This window comes from Aptenodytes forsteri, unplaced genomic scaffold (assembly GCF_000699145.1).
Source record: "Aptenodytes forsteri isolate BGI_AS27 unplaced genomic scaffold, ASM69914v1 Scaffold185, whole genome shotgun sequence".
Classification (NCBI taxonomy): domain Eukaryota; kingdom Metazoa; phylum Chordata; class Aves; order Sphenisciformes; family Spheniscidae; genus Aptenodytes; species Aptenodytes forsteri.
This window is the reverse complement of record NW_008796214.1, coordinates 834618-852609: the sequence shown is the minus strand read 5'-3', so window position 1 is coordinate 852609 and position 17992 is coordinate 834618. Positions and strand designations below refer to the sequence as shown.

Here is a 17992-nt window from a genome sequence, read left to right as displayed (position 1 = left end):
GGAGGAAGTGGCACTACTGAGCAGTCTCCAGCAACACGGAGACGAGGCTGATCTGGCCGTTAAATGCTGCTCTCAATTCCAGATCGCTGCTGAGGGACTCCTCGCCTCTGCCAGCCTCTTCGGTCTCTGCCACGCAGAAGGGTTACCTGTCACGCGGCCGCGGCCTGCACCTTTCCTGCCGGCACCGGGCAGGAGATGCTCGCTGCGAGCAGGGGACTGCGGACAAGCAGCTCCCAGCCCCAGCAACAAAGAAACGGGACGCTGTACGGAGGGACCCAGCTCCCTCCCTGAGGAGGGGGTTGTTTTGCAGACAGCCCCCACCCTCTGAGGTGATAATGCTCAGAGACGAGCACTGTGCAAGCGTCTCGGAGCAAGTGGACATCTCGGGACATACCTTCATTTATTCCCCAGAAACAAAGAGACCACAAAAAGGCTCAGTCTCACGGGGCAGGATTGCCGTCAGATACGGAAAACACTTAGTAGCTGAGAGAAAGCACACATACGAGGAGGCCGTGTATAGTACCGAGTAATATTTATTTTGTATTTAAATTTTCTTTGACTATAAAGTGATGAGCTGCGCTTTCGACAGCAGCACTCTCAATATGTACAAGATGATATTGTTCATTTCTTCCCAAAAGCGTTCAGGGGAATCTTAATCATAGAAGTCATCAAATTCGTCTGCTTCTGTGCCCCGAGTCTGTGGGCGCAGAGCAGCCTCAATCTCGGAGCTGCTGTCGTCAGATTCGCCCCAGAAAGCTGAGGATGAGGAGAAAAGAAGAATAAATTATAAAATCTTGTCCATGTTTATGTCATTTATGTCACAGACATGATCATTTTACAGCTCTCCGGAGGCGGACAGTCACCATGGCTTATGGAGAAGGTCAGAGTTTTAAAGACGGCAAGACCTAGGTGTGCGTTTCCGATACAGCGTGCTGTCAACACGTCGCGGTCTCCGGTAACAGAGCTGCTGTGGCCAAACAGTGGGCTCATTCAGAGGTCCCACTTCATTGTTCCTCAAGGTAGCTTGAGAGAACATTTCCACTCCAAGCAATTTACTTGACCAGCTGCTGCCTGAATTACAGCTTTGTCTATTATGTTCCACTTTTCTCCCTCTACTTGACCCTGCGGTGAAGTCACCATCGGACCATGACATCACAGAGTTGGCATCAAAACGGCAGTGACGTCACAAATGAAAAATCACCACTTTGAGACAGGCTCCGATACAGGCAAGATTGACTTCCAAGAACTGCATGGCTTTAACAAACAGCTCTGGGAATTAGCAAACAATTTCACTGAAATAAACAGGACCACATTTAAATTTGGAGTGCCTGAGAGATTCCTCAGTACGTAAATTCACTTGACCCGCAGAAAAAAAAAGTGAAAAGCGTGGCACATGGGGAAGCGCAAGTCAAGCCCACGGTCACTTACAGAGCTGTGCTGTCTGCCTGTTCCTAACCATTTTCAGAGGGCTGCTGTTTGCCCAAAGTCAGCGCAGTAGCCGCGATGCCCCAAATGAGGCGTAAGACTCAGAAACAGGGATTCGGGTGGCAGGAGAGAGGAAGGCTGTCATACCTCACACAGAAATTTCAGCTCATGTTTGACTGAGGCACTGTTAACGTGTTCAGTGCTTTTGATGGCACAAGCTATACAAACATCTTATCTACAAATGCAGCAGCTGCATCTTTCATCCTCTATCCCCGGCCCCCTGGACTGCTGGTCTGCGCTCGGCCGGGAACGTCAGAGCCGTGCCGGCTGCACCCTGCGCTCGCTCCCACGCTGAACACGTGGGAGGAGGCTGAACACACCGAAAGGCTCCACGGAAACGGGCTGGGGATGTGAGAGAGCCTCTCAAATGGCACCAGAGCAGCCATCGTTCATGGCATCCCTAAATGGGCTCAGATGCCACACCTCTAAAACATGTTCTGTACCGTTCGGGACTGCATAGCACCTAAAGCTGAGCTCCAGGCGAAGAGCTCCCTGCTCCCAGCGCTGACTTCACTTACGGGAGGCTCCATTACAGGCGACTTCAGACACCAGTGGTCCTTACGGCGGTTAAAAGAGAAAAATGAAACGCAGGGAAGAATGAAAACATGCAGGGCCCAAACACCAATTTAAAAGAAAGCCTGCTTGCTCATGGAAGAAAAAAAAATTGTTGCAGATGCACACACGCGGGTGCGCAGGCACCTTTGTGCACCTACCTATTGTAACTGTGCAAACACACCCGCTTCTGCAACCCGTATTTCAAAGGGAAGATCAAGAAAACGTCAGGTTTTTCCTTCTCTAGGTCTTCTACCTGCTATTTGCTACCGTTTGATTTAAACCCTGTAGCAAGGATCACTACTCCTTCCACACCGTACGCGCTATGAAACGCGTCCTCTCTGGCCCAGAATTTGTCATCGTCAACTATTTGCTGGCTCCTGGGTTGAGACAGGGGAATTCCACGCTTTCCCATCTCCTTATGCTCATATTTTATATAGTTCCATAATGTTGTTCTTGGAGGTTTTCTACAATATAAGTGACACTTAGAAAGACATCCATTTTAAGTAGCATAACATTTGTTTCTTACCTTTGGATTTTATAGCAGTTACCATTCCCTTCCTGGTTTCAGTCCTGTAAAAGAGAAAGATTTCAAATAATGAGCACAACGTCACAAAATTAAAAGAATGTACATCAACTTATTTTTAAAAAAACTGTGAGATGGGTTAAAAAAAAAATCAGTAACTTCTGTAACTACTTTTCTTTTTTTTTTTTAAATAACTTTTATCAAGGGTTTCTTCACCTTTGTGTCTTTCAAAAGGTGGAGAAATTAACATGCAGCAGGGACATTGGTCCAGATGTTCGGGCAGCACGAACTGGAGTCATTCCTTGGTAACAGCGCCGATTTACACCAGCAGTGAATTAAGGGTACGAAGGATCAGAGCTCCGTCTCTCTTTTGCAGCCCTTCAGATAACGCAAAGAAACCAAAGAAAAAAATCCAAACAAAAATAAAAGCACCCCCCACCGATGCTCACTGAACCTCCTCATTCCCCTTCCTGCCAGTGTTCTCCTCCAGCCCAGCTACCGGGTTCCCATAGCATCACCCACGTCCCTATGTAAATGTGCGCTCTCCCAGCTGCCTTTGATCTACCTTGATGTATATGCAGTTGCGACTCTGCTCCGTTAAATGACTGCTCTTGTGTCTGGAGCATCACAGGCCCTTTTGAATCTCTCAAACAAGCTGGAATCATTTTGATCTTTTGTGTGTAGCATGTGTATTGTGTTGGTGCTGTGGAATAATCACATAGGGGCAATGATGTAGGAGAATTAACTGTTATAGTAACAATCCTGCAATAAGCTCCAAAAATAAAGCTTCAGCTGATTTTAATAAGGAAGTTCAAATAGGAGATATTTGTGACATTACTGTGCGAACTAGTAAAATACAAGCACATGTCAAGCTGCAATTTGAAGCTGTTGCCACAGTCAAAACAGGACTCAATCAGCTGTCAAAAATTTCATATAATTTGCTGCATTTCATTTAAAGACATGGCAGCCAATACGCAATTGCTTAAAGCGGGGAGTTAAAAATATTCTAACTGCTATTGTGGAGGCATTTGTGAAGGAGATACAAAAAAAAAGCAGAGATGATTCATTGCTTGTCTTATTCCACTGTATTCAGTAAGGATTTGGGATTGCAGCTGGAAAGCTAAACTTAAAGCAGGGGGAATTTTCATTACGTTACAGCTACCTACGTTACAGAAGCTTTTCCTTTTAAATAAGAGAAAGCTTACACTGTTTAAATCATATTCCTTTTCTACAAGCTGTGAATGCCATTAGCACACAGCCTCCCTCTTTGCAGATATACAAAAATTCCCAGAAATAGAATATTAAGCATAGCCAAAGTTCAACCAAGATACCAAAACTGAGGCTTAAGTACTAGTGGAGTATTAACAGTGACATAACTAATTATGTACTTATTATTTAAGTAAAAAAAAAAACCACTTTAAAATGTTTATCTGAATGTTTTTTAGCATGCATATTAACTTATTAAGTAAAAAAAAAAATCTTTAAAATGTTTATCTGACGTTTTGTTAGCATGCCATCCAACCGCCTTCCCGTTTTATTCAGAGTCAAACCCTACACTGCATTACACTTCAACTTCTTGTTCAAATACATTGACTCGACAGTATTTTCAGCAAGTATTTTAAGTCAGAGCCTCTGGGTTGAGTCCTGCAATATGCTGAACGCCCTTAACTCTTGCTCACTTTGGAGAGATTTCGTGACCCTCAGCATTTCCCAGGAGGTGCTCCACGTATCCCAGGCTTAGCCTATAAAAATGTGCTCAAGAGGCTGCAACTCTGGCGGCTGCGTCGTTTTTCCCCTGGGTGTAGAGCAAGAAACCACTTGTTGCCGAGCTACAAATTGAGAGGTGACTTCTGTGGCAGACTGCACAAGAACCATTTTATCTTCAAGTAGTTCAGTAAAACAAGATCAGGCAGCTGGCAGCTACCGCTTCCACTGCCTGCTGCTTCGTCTCCCACTGTCAAGAGGGGAGGCGCATGGGGCTTCGTTACTCAGCCATGCTAGGAGGTCCCTCGAAGTGGTTTTTTGCTCCACCCCTCTCCGCGGTTCAAGCCCAGATCAAACACGAGAGGGTTGGTCATCTGGGCCCAGAGCCTCTGCCGTGCCGAGGACCACCACGCACATCATGGAGCGCGGGACCACCGGTGGAGGACTTGCCCAGGTCTCGGGCGGCTTGGTCCTCTTGCACAACTCGAAGGACTGTGAGGTGCTCCAGGTCCGGCTGAAGGCCAGTGGTCTCACGGAGAGGCTGCGGTGGACAAGGACCACCATGGCTGTAGGAAGGTCTGGAAACCTTCCCTCTTCTGCCCCAGCTTCCCATGAAGAAAAAGGTCAATGCCGACAGGAGAGGGGAGGAAGACAGATGTTTGCATTCTACCAAAACCCATCCATTTGCTGGGGTTCATCCCCTCCCGGGGCTAATCCGCCGCCCGTAGAATGGGATTCACTCCCAGAAGAGCACAGAGCTGCAGCGCTGCACCCCAGGAGCTGGGCGTTAGTGTGGCACAGCAGTCACTAAAGAGAGAGACGGGGGACAGGGTGTCAGCAAAGGCTTGGCATGAAAGCTGTCGGCACACAGAGAAACGCCTGGGGAGATAGGGAAAATGGAGCTAGGACATCAGAAAGGTCAGATCAGAAATCGCAGCTCCGCCAAACCAAGCCTGGGAAATGCTGTAAGATAGCTTTGTAACAGGGAATAAAATTCCTGAATTGTGTCTGAAGTGTTAGTCAAGGCTGATAAGATGCAAGAAGACCTCTACATTGCAAAACATTCGTATTCAGAAATCGGCAAATTCAATCATGAAAGTTATCATCTGGTATACTGAGCACACAATAACCACACAGACCTCCGCGGAGAAATTTTAGAGGAGTATAAATGAAGTAAGGCCAGTTTCACTGCCTCGACTAATCCCCCGTCGTGACCCTTCGATATCCATTTACACATTTGCTTCTTCCCTAAAATAATTCCAAACTGAACCCAGGCTCTAACAAAGAAAAAACCCAAACCAGTTTAACTTCAAAGGGCCTTTTAATCTCTCCTTTACTCTGATGAAACAGGCTTTTTGTATGGAAGATGCTGCAACAATAAGAAATGAAAAAGCGCCAAGACAATATTTTTCCCTCCATGAAGAAAATTAATATTAAGAGGAAAAACACCAGACCAACAAGAGCCAAGTTAATAGAGGTGGCTCACTGAAAAACAGCAGAAAGTGTTTGCTTTAGCCTGAGTCTCTTTTTGCTAAAGCACCTGTTGAACCTCTGTGTTTTAGTGTCAAGTGGAAAAAAAAGATACCCAAACACCAACAGGAAAAAAAAAAAAAAGATGCCCAATTGCCAAAAAATAAAAAAGACAAAGAAAACTACCCAAACATCCAGGGGAAAAACAACAAACCAACAAAAAACTCCCAAGCACCAAGAGAAAAACACCACCACCCAAATGTCAAGTTTTATCAGAAAAACAAACAAAACGCAGAGTGCAGCGGCCTCGGGAACACTGATGCTCCGGCTAATCTTGTCAGAGGCTCGAAGCCTGTGCGCCTCCGTCCTGCACACGCGTTGCTGAGGCAGCACGCCACGGAAGACAAATGGAGCGCTGCTTCTTCGCAGGGTGGTGCTTATTAGCCCTCAGTGAGAGAAGCGATGGAGCTTCTCCCCAGCGATACGTGAGGATGCGGAGTCGGAGAGCCATCTTTAAAAATCGTTTTTCGAAAACATCCAAAAGCCTCGTGGCGGCAAGCGAGCCAGGCTGCTGAGTGGCAGTGCCTCCGACGTGACACTCGCAGCTGGGTATCCCCCCGTGATCATACGCTTTCCTGCCCGTTCCTGCAGAAGCCCGACGGCTCTGTCATTTTCTGCTGATCGTTTACTAGAAATTGAGCATCACAGAAGTATTCCCCGCCCTGGAATGTCAGTATAAACTAAAAAAATCCATTCATCACGCCAGAATTAGAGTAATAATATCGGATTTAAGTAATTACACTGCAAACAGGATGACCTTTATTTTAGGATACAAAGATCTATATCAAACTACATTTAAGACCATTCTCTGTTTAGATATACCAAGCTGAAGAAAAAAAATACTCTTGCCTAGAGAAACCGCTAACACAAAGGTTAGTGTCACAGCGCTGTGATGAAACTGTGTCGGAAGAGCACAGGGCATCGCTGCAAAAACAAACTCTATTTCCTCCGTACTACGAAGGCAATGTATTTAGGTAGATGTTGTTGCCTCTCCCCACAAACCATTCCTCACCAATAGTTGTAGAGCATCGCCACTACAACATTACTACTTCTGCAACAGCTGGACATTAAGATTTCGGAAACAAAGCTCACAGAAATACCCGTAACGTCAGAAAAATGTGCTTGAATTTACAGTCAGCTTCTTACAGAAGTGATTTGACAACTGAAAGCACAGCAGAAGTATAAAACGATGGGATAGGGGCTGGTTTCTGGGCGCGCCTCGGGAGTCTGGCAACAGGCTACGCCGCTTGCCCTGGATCTCCTGGTAAACGCATCCTCTGACCACCCCCCCCCCAGCCCCGCTCGGCTCGGCACGGAGAGCGGCGGGGCCGCTGGGTTGCGCGGAGCCGGAGTGCCCCCCGATGGCCAGCCCGCCTCGGACGGAGAGCGGGCGGGCTCGGCACGAAGAGCGGCGGCCACGGCCCGCTGGGACATGTCGCCCCCGAGAACCGTTCGGAGGATGAAGCGTAACCTGCCAACTTTTATTTGCATGTCGTTACATCTGCGTTTGGTAAAGGCGGCTCTCGACTAACAAACAGCCTTCAGAGACCAGACCGGGTTACTTCGGGAAACAGATTAATCCAAGTTCAAAATACTTTACACCCTGTTTACGTCCTGACAAATTAAAATTGTTCCTCGGTTCTCGGTCGATAATGCATCTTTAGTCTGCAGATTATTTTGCAACAGGACAGCGCAAACGAGTCAAAGAAAACCAAACTGCTTGCATCAAAAATTCGGAATTACCCAGAAAGCTAGTGACCTCCACTGGCTGCATCCATCGCTACAGGACCACGAAATGCCACACACATCGCCTGCCGCCTGCTCTCGCGGAGAGACTCAGTCCTGACTTCTGATACCTTTTCCCCCAAGTAATTGTATAATTTAACACGCTCTTTTCCCCTGCAAAACGCTAACTCTTCAAGACGAAAGTTGCATCTCCGTGCCTGTAAATATTCCCTCGGTAAAGCAAATGAAGGCAGGAAAAAGTAGTGTTATAGCTAGACGTAGAGCAGGACAATATTTGCGGGAGAAGAGGAAGCTCTGGCATGCACCTCCGAACAAAAGGGAACAAGTGGTCTTTACTCGGGGAGCAGCTTCCTATTAAGACTCACTCCTTCGTACATTATGCCTTTCATCCCCACTCAACCACAAAATGATTTTGCTGTAGGAAATACAATGGCAGAAAAAGATTTACATTGAAAGAATCTTTAATAATAAACTGTTGCAGATCTGCCTACTTCCCCGTGATTTATAATACAATAAACATCGGATTCTATTAAGTCTCATGCACTGAAGACACGCACTGAAAAACCGAATATGAAAGCCCTCAATTCTTCCCGTCTCCAGCACCATAATAGTGAAATGAGCATGTATAAATGTGCTAAGAGTATCTCTTTGCATCTTTTATAGCTTGTGTGTATTAATCTGTAAAGCTTATTAAGAAAGTCATTGCTATGCAAAGCAGCACCCAATCTCTTTCTCTTGCTTTTCAACAGAGCGCAGTGTTTAGCCAATAGGACCGGTCCCCTGCCCCTCATTCGGCATTCATAACATGCAACATTTGCACAATGTATCTCTCAAAGGCTGCTGAATAGAAAGCCTTAATACTCATGTAAACAACTGCAAACCAATTACTTAATGAATCAGGCCCACACATAATGAGGTGCCAGACAAAGAGCTATAAATGCATTTTTGCGCCCGAGCCTCTGCTTTAAAGTAAAATCCCTCAGCTGTAGTTTGGGCTTAACTGGCATAATTATTGTCTGGAGGACATCAGAGGAAGCCATTTTTTTTATTTAGGTCCAGCGGGGTCTTCTGCGAGGTCACTCATCAGCTCAGTGACAAAACGGAGCAAAGAAGAATTTATAAAAAGTACCACAGCAGTGCTACACAGTGACGTTTATTCTGAAGTAGTGGGTTTCGAGACCACTTGTGAAAGCAATAAAGCCCGAGAAGTGACTGCAGTAAGTGGAGCGCTTAAATGCGAGCGGCGAAGAAACTGCACTGCGTCCTGGCCGCAAACAAGCCGCCGGCCGCCCTTTCCATTTCTCCGTCTTTCTCACTATTTTTGCCACTCTCCGTCTTCGCAGAGCGGATGCCAAGTGTCCCAGAGCAAGGGCTGTTAATAAACTTCGCGTTTAGAAGGCTGCGTTATTTTTGACTCGTTTAGAAAAACTAACTTGAAGCTGTTGTAAGAGATTGTTTTTTTTTTTTTAAAAAGCAGCATCATCGTGTATCAGCGCATGAAGCGCGCCTGCTCCTCAGCACTGAAAGGCATGAAATTATAGGGCAGAGTGAATTATTTTAAAAATCCATCTCAAATAAGAATTTGAAAAAAACAGCAAAAAAAATGCACGCCGTATGAACAGCATCTGAAAAACGCAGAAGTTGCCACACATTATTAGCAAGCAGTGCAACATCCAAGGGTGAAAAAGCTTGGAGACTTTTTTTTTTAAATAAAAAAATAGTTCATTTTAAATTACACATATTTTATTCAGATGCTTAGCAGTGATCCTGTAAGCAAGTTCTTCAGGGCCCGATCCTTCTCTTCCTGCTGTCCTGGGCTTCAGTGAACGACTAAAATTTAACATTTAAAAATTAATCTACAGGAGCACCCTTGCATTTCGTAGCATCAGGTAGTATCATTTGGAACATCGTTCTCAAAGAAAGTTTCAGATAATTTAAAAAGAAAAGAAAAAGGAAAAAAGAGTTTGAACGTAAGACTAAGAATTAATCCTAAACAAAAGCATGAATGCCATTCATCAATATTGTATTACGGCTTGTATTTACTGTACTTGACGAATTACAGAAATACTGGGATTTTAACACAAGATGCAGAACACTTGCAAAATTGGAACCAACCTCATCAGTAACAGCATAGAAAAGCTGCAGAAAGATAGCGATGCCGTATAAACAGGAGGAGTTAAAAATCCATCAAAATGCTTTAAAGTCTCTTCCTGAGTGCTATTGATGGCAGTTTTCAGACCAGGAGCCGCGTAGCAGCAGCACCCACTTGCTGGGCTGTTCTAATAAGAGCAGATAAGGATCTAAAGCCCAGCCAATATTTCATGAGATGGCTGTGTTATATCCTATTTTCTGCTGCTTCTTGACCACTAATTTGATTGCTGCTGTTTGATTACCATTACATGCCAATGAAGAATACAAGGAACATCCAACAGAACTGCTCAGGGACCCAAAGGGAACTGCTGCAGTTTAAAAAAAAAAAACCAAACCAAAACCACACAAGCCAACTTTTTTTTTAAAAAAATACAAACCAAACTGCGCCCTTTAGGTACATGGAAGGCCATTAATTAAACATACTGGGTTTGAAAGCAAGAAAGGCATGTTGTAAATACCCCAGTATCAACTGTAAAAAAACCCCAAACCCATGAAAAGCGTTATCCAGTTACAGCTAGTTTACATCTCGGCTACACGGAGAAGAAACCCACCACTTTATTTCTTGAAGACTTTCTGTTTTATGTCTGCCCCTCTCCTGACAACTCCCATTGTCTGGCCCCTGAGTAGCCCTACTGAGAGCAGCTGTACACACTAATTTGTGGTTCACTGAGATGTCAATTGAGTCTTAAAATGAGAAAACAACAGCTGCAAAACAATGCTTGGCTTTGGCACAAATATTTTCTAAGGTGTACCAAAGTTTAAGATGTTTTATTAGATAAACATAAACACGAACCTTAACCCTAGACCAAGTGAAAAAATAAAATAATCAGAGCTTCAGTCATTTTCTGTTGGTGTTTCTCATTCTACAGGAGCAATTTCAAATGTTAAAGGGTTTAACAACTTTACCTTGAGAAGGGAGGACTTCTTTCATTCGATGACGAACTAGTTTCCGAATGCATTTCTTGGCTTGCTTTTGCTTTGGAACGATTATCGCCACTGTCCCAACCTGTTAAGTAAAAATACGAAATACAAATTTTCAAAAGAATAATGGCTGGACCTCACAGCAGCGTGCAGTCCCTAGCAGCAACACACTTATTTTCAAATAGATGCACGTAACGGCCACGCTCTTGGTTTGATGACAAAGTCTAGAGAGGAGCACGCACCACACAGGGTACCTGCCTCGAGATTGTTTGCTCACGGTTAGGTGGAAATTAGTTAAAAACACAAGAAAACAAGACTCCCTCGCTATCAATTAAGTTATCTGATGATGATTTCTTGTGAATAGTGAAATTTTTGCCTGTTTTACCTCATTTTACAAAAAAAGAGAATCTGTGTTTGCTCTAAGAGCTGTATTGCATCATGGCAACTTTAAGCAAAACTTAAAGGATTTCTGGGGTCTTTTTACTCTTTTTTTTTATCCCCGAGTTCTCATTTACCTTAGTTAATCAGGAAGTAAGGTTATTTTTATTCTCCTTCCCCTTAAATGTAGATTATTTTGCATAGTTACAATTCTCTTATTTGACAAATCAGTATTTTCAACCCTTCTCTTGAAAGAGCTGTGTTTGGGAGACACAAATCTTGAGGATTTTTACGACTTAAACAGCCAAACACCCAACTATTTCAAAATCTTTTATCCATGCTTTCCTTTCTTTCCTTTCTCCCCGCTCTGTGTATCTCACTTCCATTCTGTAGAGATTGACTTAAAAAAAAAAAGAAGAGGTAAATGAATTCATTCACTGGAATTGTACAATCGCTCATCTTTGTACTCATTCCCAAAGAACACGATGCTCAAGTACAAATCCCACTTTAAAAGGCTACTTTGCATATATATATTTATATAGAGTACAGAAATGATAAACAAGCCCTAATTGTTACCAACTTCATTCCAACCCGGGACAATTTAGTATTTCTGTACATCTTGGACACTCCTACTTTCTAACTGGCCGTGCACGTTACCAGCCCGCTCCGGCGGATCACACCACTCTGCTCTTGGATTTCAGCGGCAGAAATCCTGCTCAGTCTCGGGGCACTTCCAACAGAGAGGTGCAAGACGTCTGACCGGCACAGGAGATGGCAGAGCTCGGGTGCAGGAGCTGCGCTGGCGGCAGCACGCCGCTTTGCAGAACAAAGTCTGACCGCTTCCCAGAGAACGCATGAAGGAAGAAAGAAAAATGAAGAATGGAAGGGAAAAAAAGAAAAGAAGGAAAAAGGGGAACTCCCCCCCCTCTTTTCCTGCGATGTACACATGCAGAGGAGCAGAGACCTGCAGAGATCATGGAGGACGTCCTGGATGCAAGACTGACGGCAGCTCAGAGCTGCAGACTGAGCGATGTGGGCATGCACTGAGAAACCACTGACCACAAAGGAACAAATATTCACGCTTGTTTGTACATTACTTTGGGAAAGCAAAAAAAACCCCAACCCTAATTTAATCTAATCAAGTCAGAACTCCCAGTAGTAAAGCAATTAACATAGGTGTGTTTTTCAGGGCTCCTCATGCACGGGTTCAAACTACAACGCACAACGGGGCTGAGATTGCGTGCTCACTTCTTGCCCGGGGATACAGCAGGCTTTGCTTCAGGAGGGCATCCCTCTGCCTCGAGAAAGCCTTGCACAGAGCGAGTTGTGCCCAGCTAACAGAACACCACAGGCCACAGACTCTGCAAACGTTCAAAATCCAGTTACGTGTGCCCTCAGACATGCCTCCAGCATGTCCGTGGCTCGCTCCTTGTGTGAAGGAGAACGTGAAGCAAACGGCCTCTGCACAAATCATCAGCTCTAACCACCCCCTCCCATTTCAGCCCTGCACGTGCAGGGGGACACATCCACCTCGTTACAGTCTGTTAATGGACTGAACGCTTTTCCTCCTTCCCAACCACAACAGGCAGAGAGTTTCCAGAGCGGATGGTAGCTTTAGAGGGTGTTAGCACGCCGGTTAAGCAGCTGTATCTGATGTGTGCCTCGCAAAGCCTTCCCCTTTGTTTCAGGCTAAGCCTGGGAACCCCACCCTGACCAGGGACCTGACACCCAGCTTGCTGTCGATGGGAGTCCCCTGCAGCAGGAACATATCTGCAAACTCAGGGAATTGCTTCTACCTGCGCACGAGTGACTTTCTCTGTTGCTGTTGAATGCTCTTCCCGTCCCTCAGGGCAGTGACACGGAGCCTTGTCTTTGATCCAGGTGTACCCGCCATACCTTTCCAGTTGGCACTTCAAAGTCCAGGCCTTTGCCAGCTCTACCAAAACTCACGCTGGGCCACTGTTGTGCAGCTCTCCTTATGGCTTCTGCATGCATACCAGCCTCAAAAGACCATTCCCCCATGCTTTCCATGCCTGCAGCGGCTCCCCTTCCTTCACTACATCAAACAGTAATGCAAACTACTTGTTCTTCACCTTTAAGACCCTTCAGAGCCCAGCTTTGCCCTACCTGTCAATTACAATACAATGCTGGGCTATCAGTCCTCACTTCTGCCTTAGTTACACCAGACTGCCTTGCCAATTAGTCCGATCGTTCCCCTCGAGCATCTCTGTGCTGACTTACATCCTACGTACCCTACAGAAATGGGAGATCCTTCTACGAACTCCTAAGCCCGCCAGCTCACCTCCCTGGAAAGCCTGCCGTGGTGATTCATCTGGGCTGCGGCACCCACGAAGCGTTTGACAATGCGTAAGCAGTCAGTGTGCAGCGGCTGCTGCTTTGTGTGCTGAGCAACCACCTGGCTCTTACCTCCTCTTACCCCACTCATCCGCTTAATCCCCGCGCCTTCAACAACATGTCCGCACTGTAAGTTGGCGGAAAGGAAGAGTCTCTGTTACAGACAGGCAGCGCCGACAACAAAGCCAGCCCAACCTGGGCGCACGGCAATACTTGCTTCACTGTTGTGAGAAAGCACAAGCGGTTGGTGCAACGTACAGGGCAGAGAAGGTACAAGAAATACGCTGCTAAGAGAGAAAACCCGTAAGCACTTCGCTCCCGATAGAACTGCATCATGCCATAAAAGCCTTATGTAGATCAGTGTATTTCCTTCATAAAATTAATCGTCGTGTTTAAGGTTAAATGCAACTTAGTTCAAAAAGACACTTTTATTCTGGGGGGTGTGTTTCTGTTTGTTTTGCTAGAAGCATCTACCTTGCCATGCTGTAACAGCCAAGCACACCCTCCCTGTCGCAGGCTGGGGACAGTGAGAGGCACGCTGTGCTGAAACACAGATACACGTTTTTCCCTGAGCACGCAGCAGAACATGATAGCCCTGGCAAGAAAGATGCACTGAGTGGAGAAGAGGAGAAAAAAAAAAAGAAAAAAAAAGATGGGTTTAGAGCACATCAGCAGTGTGCAGACTGAAACCCTTGGATAAAAGAGTTGCCAGCGCCATAGAAATCATTCAGTGGGGAGCAGCGGCACTGGGAAGCAGAAGCGGAGGCGAGAGGAGGGCTGTGACAGTGCTGCTGGAGAGCAGCAGCTCCTGACGACCATCTCATAACGCCTCCTGGGCCGCACGCAGGCTTGCTAAAAAGCACCCCTCCCTTCCCATCCCAATTCGGTAAATTCTTGCTACACCAGGTAAAAGACAAATGCCATCTGCTTGGTGTTCTCTTCCTAAGCGGTTTTTGGAAGGAGTGGCCTCACCATGTCACCAGCTTGCGTGTTCCGGAGACACCCCAGAAGCAATGTAGGCACGCAGGGGTGAAGCTGTCCGGATGGGGTACTTCGAGTATTTACTCAGTCTGAATGGCCAGCCCGTACTGTACAGACACAACTGAACAAGCTTGATAAAACTCAGTCTTTAAACTCAAAGTGGGACGTTAATAATGCAAAGTTCTTAATCCAGTCGTTCTGGCAATACTGCAGCAGAATGGGAGCTGGTGTGTCCCAGATGACACAGCTCTCCTCGCGCCTTTTTCCCCTACGCATTGTTCCTTCCACTCAGAACTAGCAGAGGATCTGCGATACCACTATTAATTAAAAACACTCCACACTTTTCAACTTTGAATTATCGTGCAGTCAGCACATGGGTCAAAGCAGCTTTCATGTCAGCTTTTACAATTTTGTTCCGAACAAAATGGGTGTAGTTTTCTTCATTAGCCAACAATTCCAGGAAAAAAACGCCGTCATTGCATAGTGAACCACTATTATTTTGTTCTGCCGAACAGTTAAAGTGATCTTTAACCCAGAACTTACTGTACCAGCACAGAACTGGAAAGATGGTATTTTCTCCACGCGTTCCCCCTATGGCCTAGGTTGCAGCATCTATCAATTTATAGGCAAACATCTCAGCAGCTATAAGAGGGATGTGATGTAATTTTCTGCAAACGAAGAGGTAAGAAAGCTCTTGGCCTCGTACTTGCAACATTGATATCTTGCTAACTGTATTGCCTCTCTCACAGAGGAAGAAGCCCACAGTTTTCAAACGTCAAAACCAGCATTAAAGCACTTCATGCAGCTAGAGTCCCAGCACAGAAAAGTCATCTGCAGACACCAAATCGTCTTTCTACGAACCATCTCCAAGTGCTTGACTCTGCCTGTCTGGGAAGGGCAAAGGTAATTCGCAGGTTGCTGGTTTTTACAATGCAGACTGGGAAAACAGAAATACCACGGTGTTCATGCGCAGCCCGTACAGTTTGTGAGCAAAACTGAAATCTTCGACCTAAGTGACAAAGCACGTAAGCAAGCCGTAGAAGTAGTATAGTAGGTGCTGCTCTAGTGGGAGAGGAACAAGAGCACTTTGTATGCCACTCAAAAGCTATAAAGAGCTATCATCCATTATTTCCAATAACAATCAATAATCCCGTATGCAAACGGAGGTAGCTGGAGGGCAAAAGACCCCAGTGCTTTCACAGACTCAACCCAGACACCTATCTGCATCTTCCTCCCGTACGCAAGTGAGAGCCTACACCAAAAGGAACTTCGCTTTTTCTGCGTCCTTTTGTCAACAATAATAGTTAGCAGCTTGGGTATTTCAGCTGTCACTAGACTTCAAAGTCAATAATGCCTTGAAAGGAATATTATCAGGATCAGCTGAGCCTGCAAGCTGTGTAGTTTTACAGTTACCTTGGCAGCAGTTACTGCATCCACATTCAGAAGTCCTGGTAGGTCTGGGCTGCCATACTGCTAGGTCCTGTACCAAAATAGAAAACTAACAACAGTTCCTGCCCAGAGGAACTGTAAATCTGAACAAGTTCCTCCACCACATTAACACTAATTACCGTGCTTGCTGATAATCTACAAAGAGCTACGCCGGATTAAAGGTGGGCTGTCAGCTGCCGCGCCACTGCCAGCACACAAACAGCCACTGCGCACACCTCTGCCTTGGGACCAGAGGCGTGAGTGCCAGCTGTGTACGGGCTATTATACGCACTGATTTCCCTTGCAATAAAGCAAAAGCCTTGCATACAGAGAGAAGATAAAGGCTACCTGCAAATCTGATAGAAGGACGTGCTCTTTGGAGAGCAAATAGATGGAAAAAAACCTCCAAATTAAAACCGGAGCAGAACACTGCAGTAACCAGTATCCAGAAGTAGGTCAAATACCAACAAATACCTCCCCCCTTCCTTTAAATGGAAAAAAAAAAAAGGATACTCTTATCTTAATAATATACCAACATACGACGCAATCCTCTCAAGAGGAGACACCTGGATGACCAGTGGACTCGGGAAATCCCAGTGGAGCAAGCCACCCAGTGAGAATACTTCTAGAAGCTGCTGCCTCTGTTTAAAGATCAAAGAATAATTTTCACCCAGAATTCATAACTATAAAAAGTCTCTGAGGTCTTTCAGAAACTTAAGTCGAGCAGCGTAAGGTATCACCTACCGGAGTACATAATCCAAACTAATCTAAGCAAAACGTACGGTCTTTCGCTGTCCCAAGGTAGTTCTGTGAGACCGCAACAGCAGCAGCGATTAATCACGTACAGATGAACTTTTTTCGTAACAGCAGTTGTGAATGGGTTGGTATCAAATGAAGTGAAAAGTTGGGTAGACTTATTAATGCCTTTATTAGTGCACTCCAAGTGGAACCTCCGGAACCTTTTAACTTCAAGCTCAAAGGAGGACCTCACCGGAAAGGACGCGTGGGCGTGGGAAAAGTGTTGGCAGGGTTATTGGCTCATTAAAGGTGACCTAAAAAGGAAAGCAGAATTGGATTTGCGCTCTTTCATGTTCCCTTATGATATATAAAGAAGGGCTAATTTTTTTTTCTTCTTAAGAGGGTTTTTCCTCCTTATTTCTACATTAGAGACTTTATACCTGGAGAGTAGCTGGAAGGTGACATTCAAGATGTTGTGGAAGTGAAGCCTGATGAGTGGAGAAGTAACATCATTTTTATTCAAATGCTTTATAGCTTTAACATCTATTTAAATCAAAGACATAAATGAAGGGTAGGGAGAGAATCTGGTTTTGTTAAAGATTTAACAAACCTGTCCCTTCAATAAAATCAGCAGTTTCCTACTCATAAATGAGACTCTTAAACAGTCATCCAGCAAAACAAAAAATAATGGATTTTATCCATTCTTTTTAATCTCGCATTATTCGCCTACCTCAGGAACAGCAAAAAAGCTGAACAATTCCTTTCACATGTCTTCCCAAGGTAAAAAAACAGAGCATCCATGAGGAAAATGAGAACGAGTCCACATATCCTCCTCTATCCTCATATGACCTGGTATAAAATGAGATTGCTATTAATAGCTAACTCCTCTCTGGGTGAGACCATACACAAAACGTAATCCTTTTAAAGTCAATTATCACAACGTGGCCTTCCACAAGCTTAGGACAAGGCTCTAGGAAAGAAACCATCTTTATGCTACGAGCTACGTTGGCCCTGCGCCCTCCACATATCCTCCTCTATCCTCATATGACCTGGTATAAAATGAGATTGCTATTAATAGCTAACTCCTCTCTGGGTGAGACCATACACAAAACGTAATCCTTTTAAAGTCAATTATCACAACGTGGCCTTCCACAAGCTTAGGACAAGGCTCTAGGAAAGAAACCATCTTTATGCTACGAGCTACGTTGGCCCCGCGCCTCCGTAGTTGACCACGGGTTTGAAAAGCTCACATGTCCTGCCATGGATGGGAACGGCTCAGCAGATGTTTCAGTCCAAGGCCCTGTTTAGAAGAGCTCCGGGCGAAGTCAGTCCTTGCACGAGCAGTTTCAGGTACCAACACAGGCTGTCTCTAAGGGACACCCAACACCACGCCAGCTACGACTCTAAAGCCCTTTTCCCCAAAGCCACACAGCTATCTCCTTCCTCCCCTATAGGCATTAAAGAAAAGATACAAATATTTCTGGAATATTTACAGAA

General features: G+C 45.3%; 1 protein-coding gene across 1 annotated transcript in view; it reads right to left on the bottom strand.

Annotated features, from left to right (window-relative positions):
• Positions 1-525: 525 nt before the first annotated feature.
• Positions 526-17992, bottom strand: part of KIZ (kizuna centrosomal protein) — a 55999-nt gene continuing 38532 nt past the window's right edge. Inside the window, exons 13-15 of the mRNA XM_019474420.1 lie at positions 10601-10700; positions 2567-2610; positions 526-756 (exon numbers count right to left, since the gene is read on the bottom strand). Coding sequence (XP_019329965.1) covers positions 653-756; positions 2567-2610; positions 10601-10700 — 248 coding nt within the window. The 3' untranslated portion in view covers positions 526-652. The remainder of the gene's footprint in view (positions 757-2566; positions 2611-10600; positions 10701-17992) is intronic.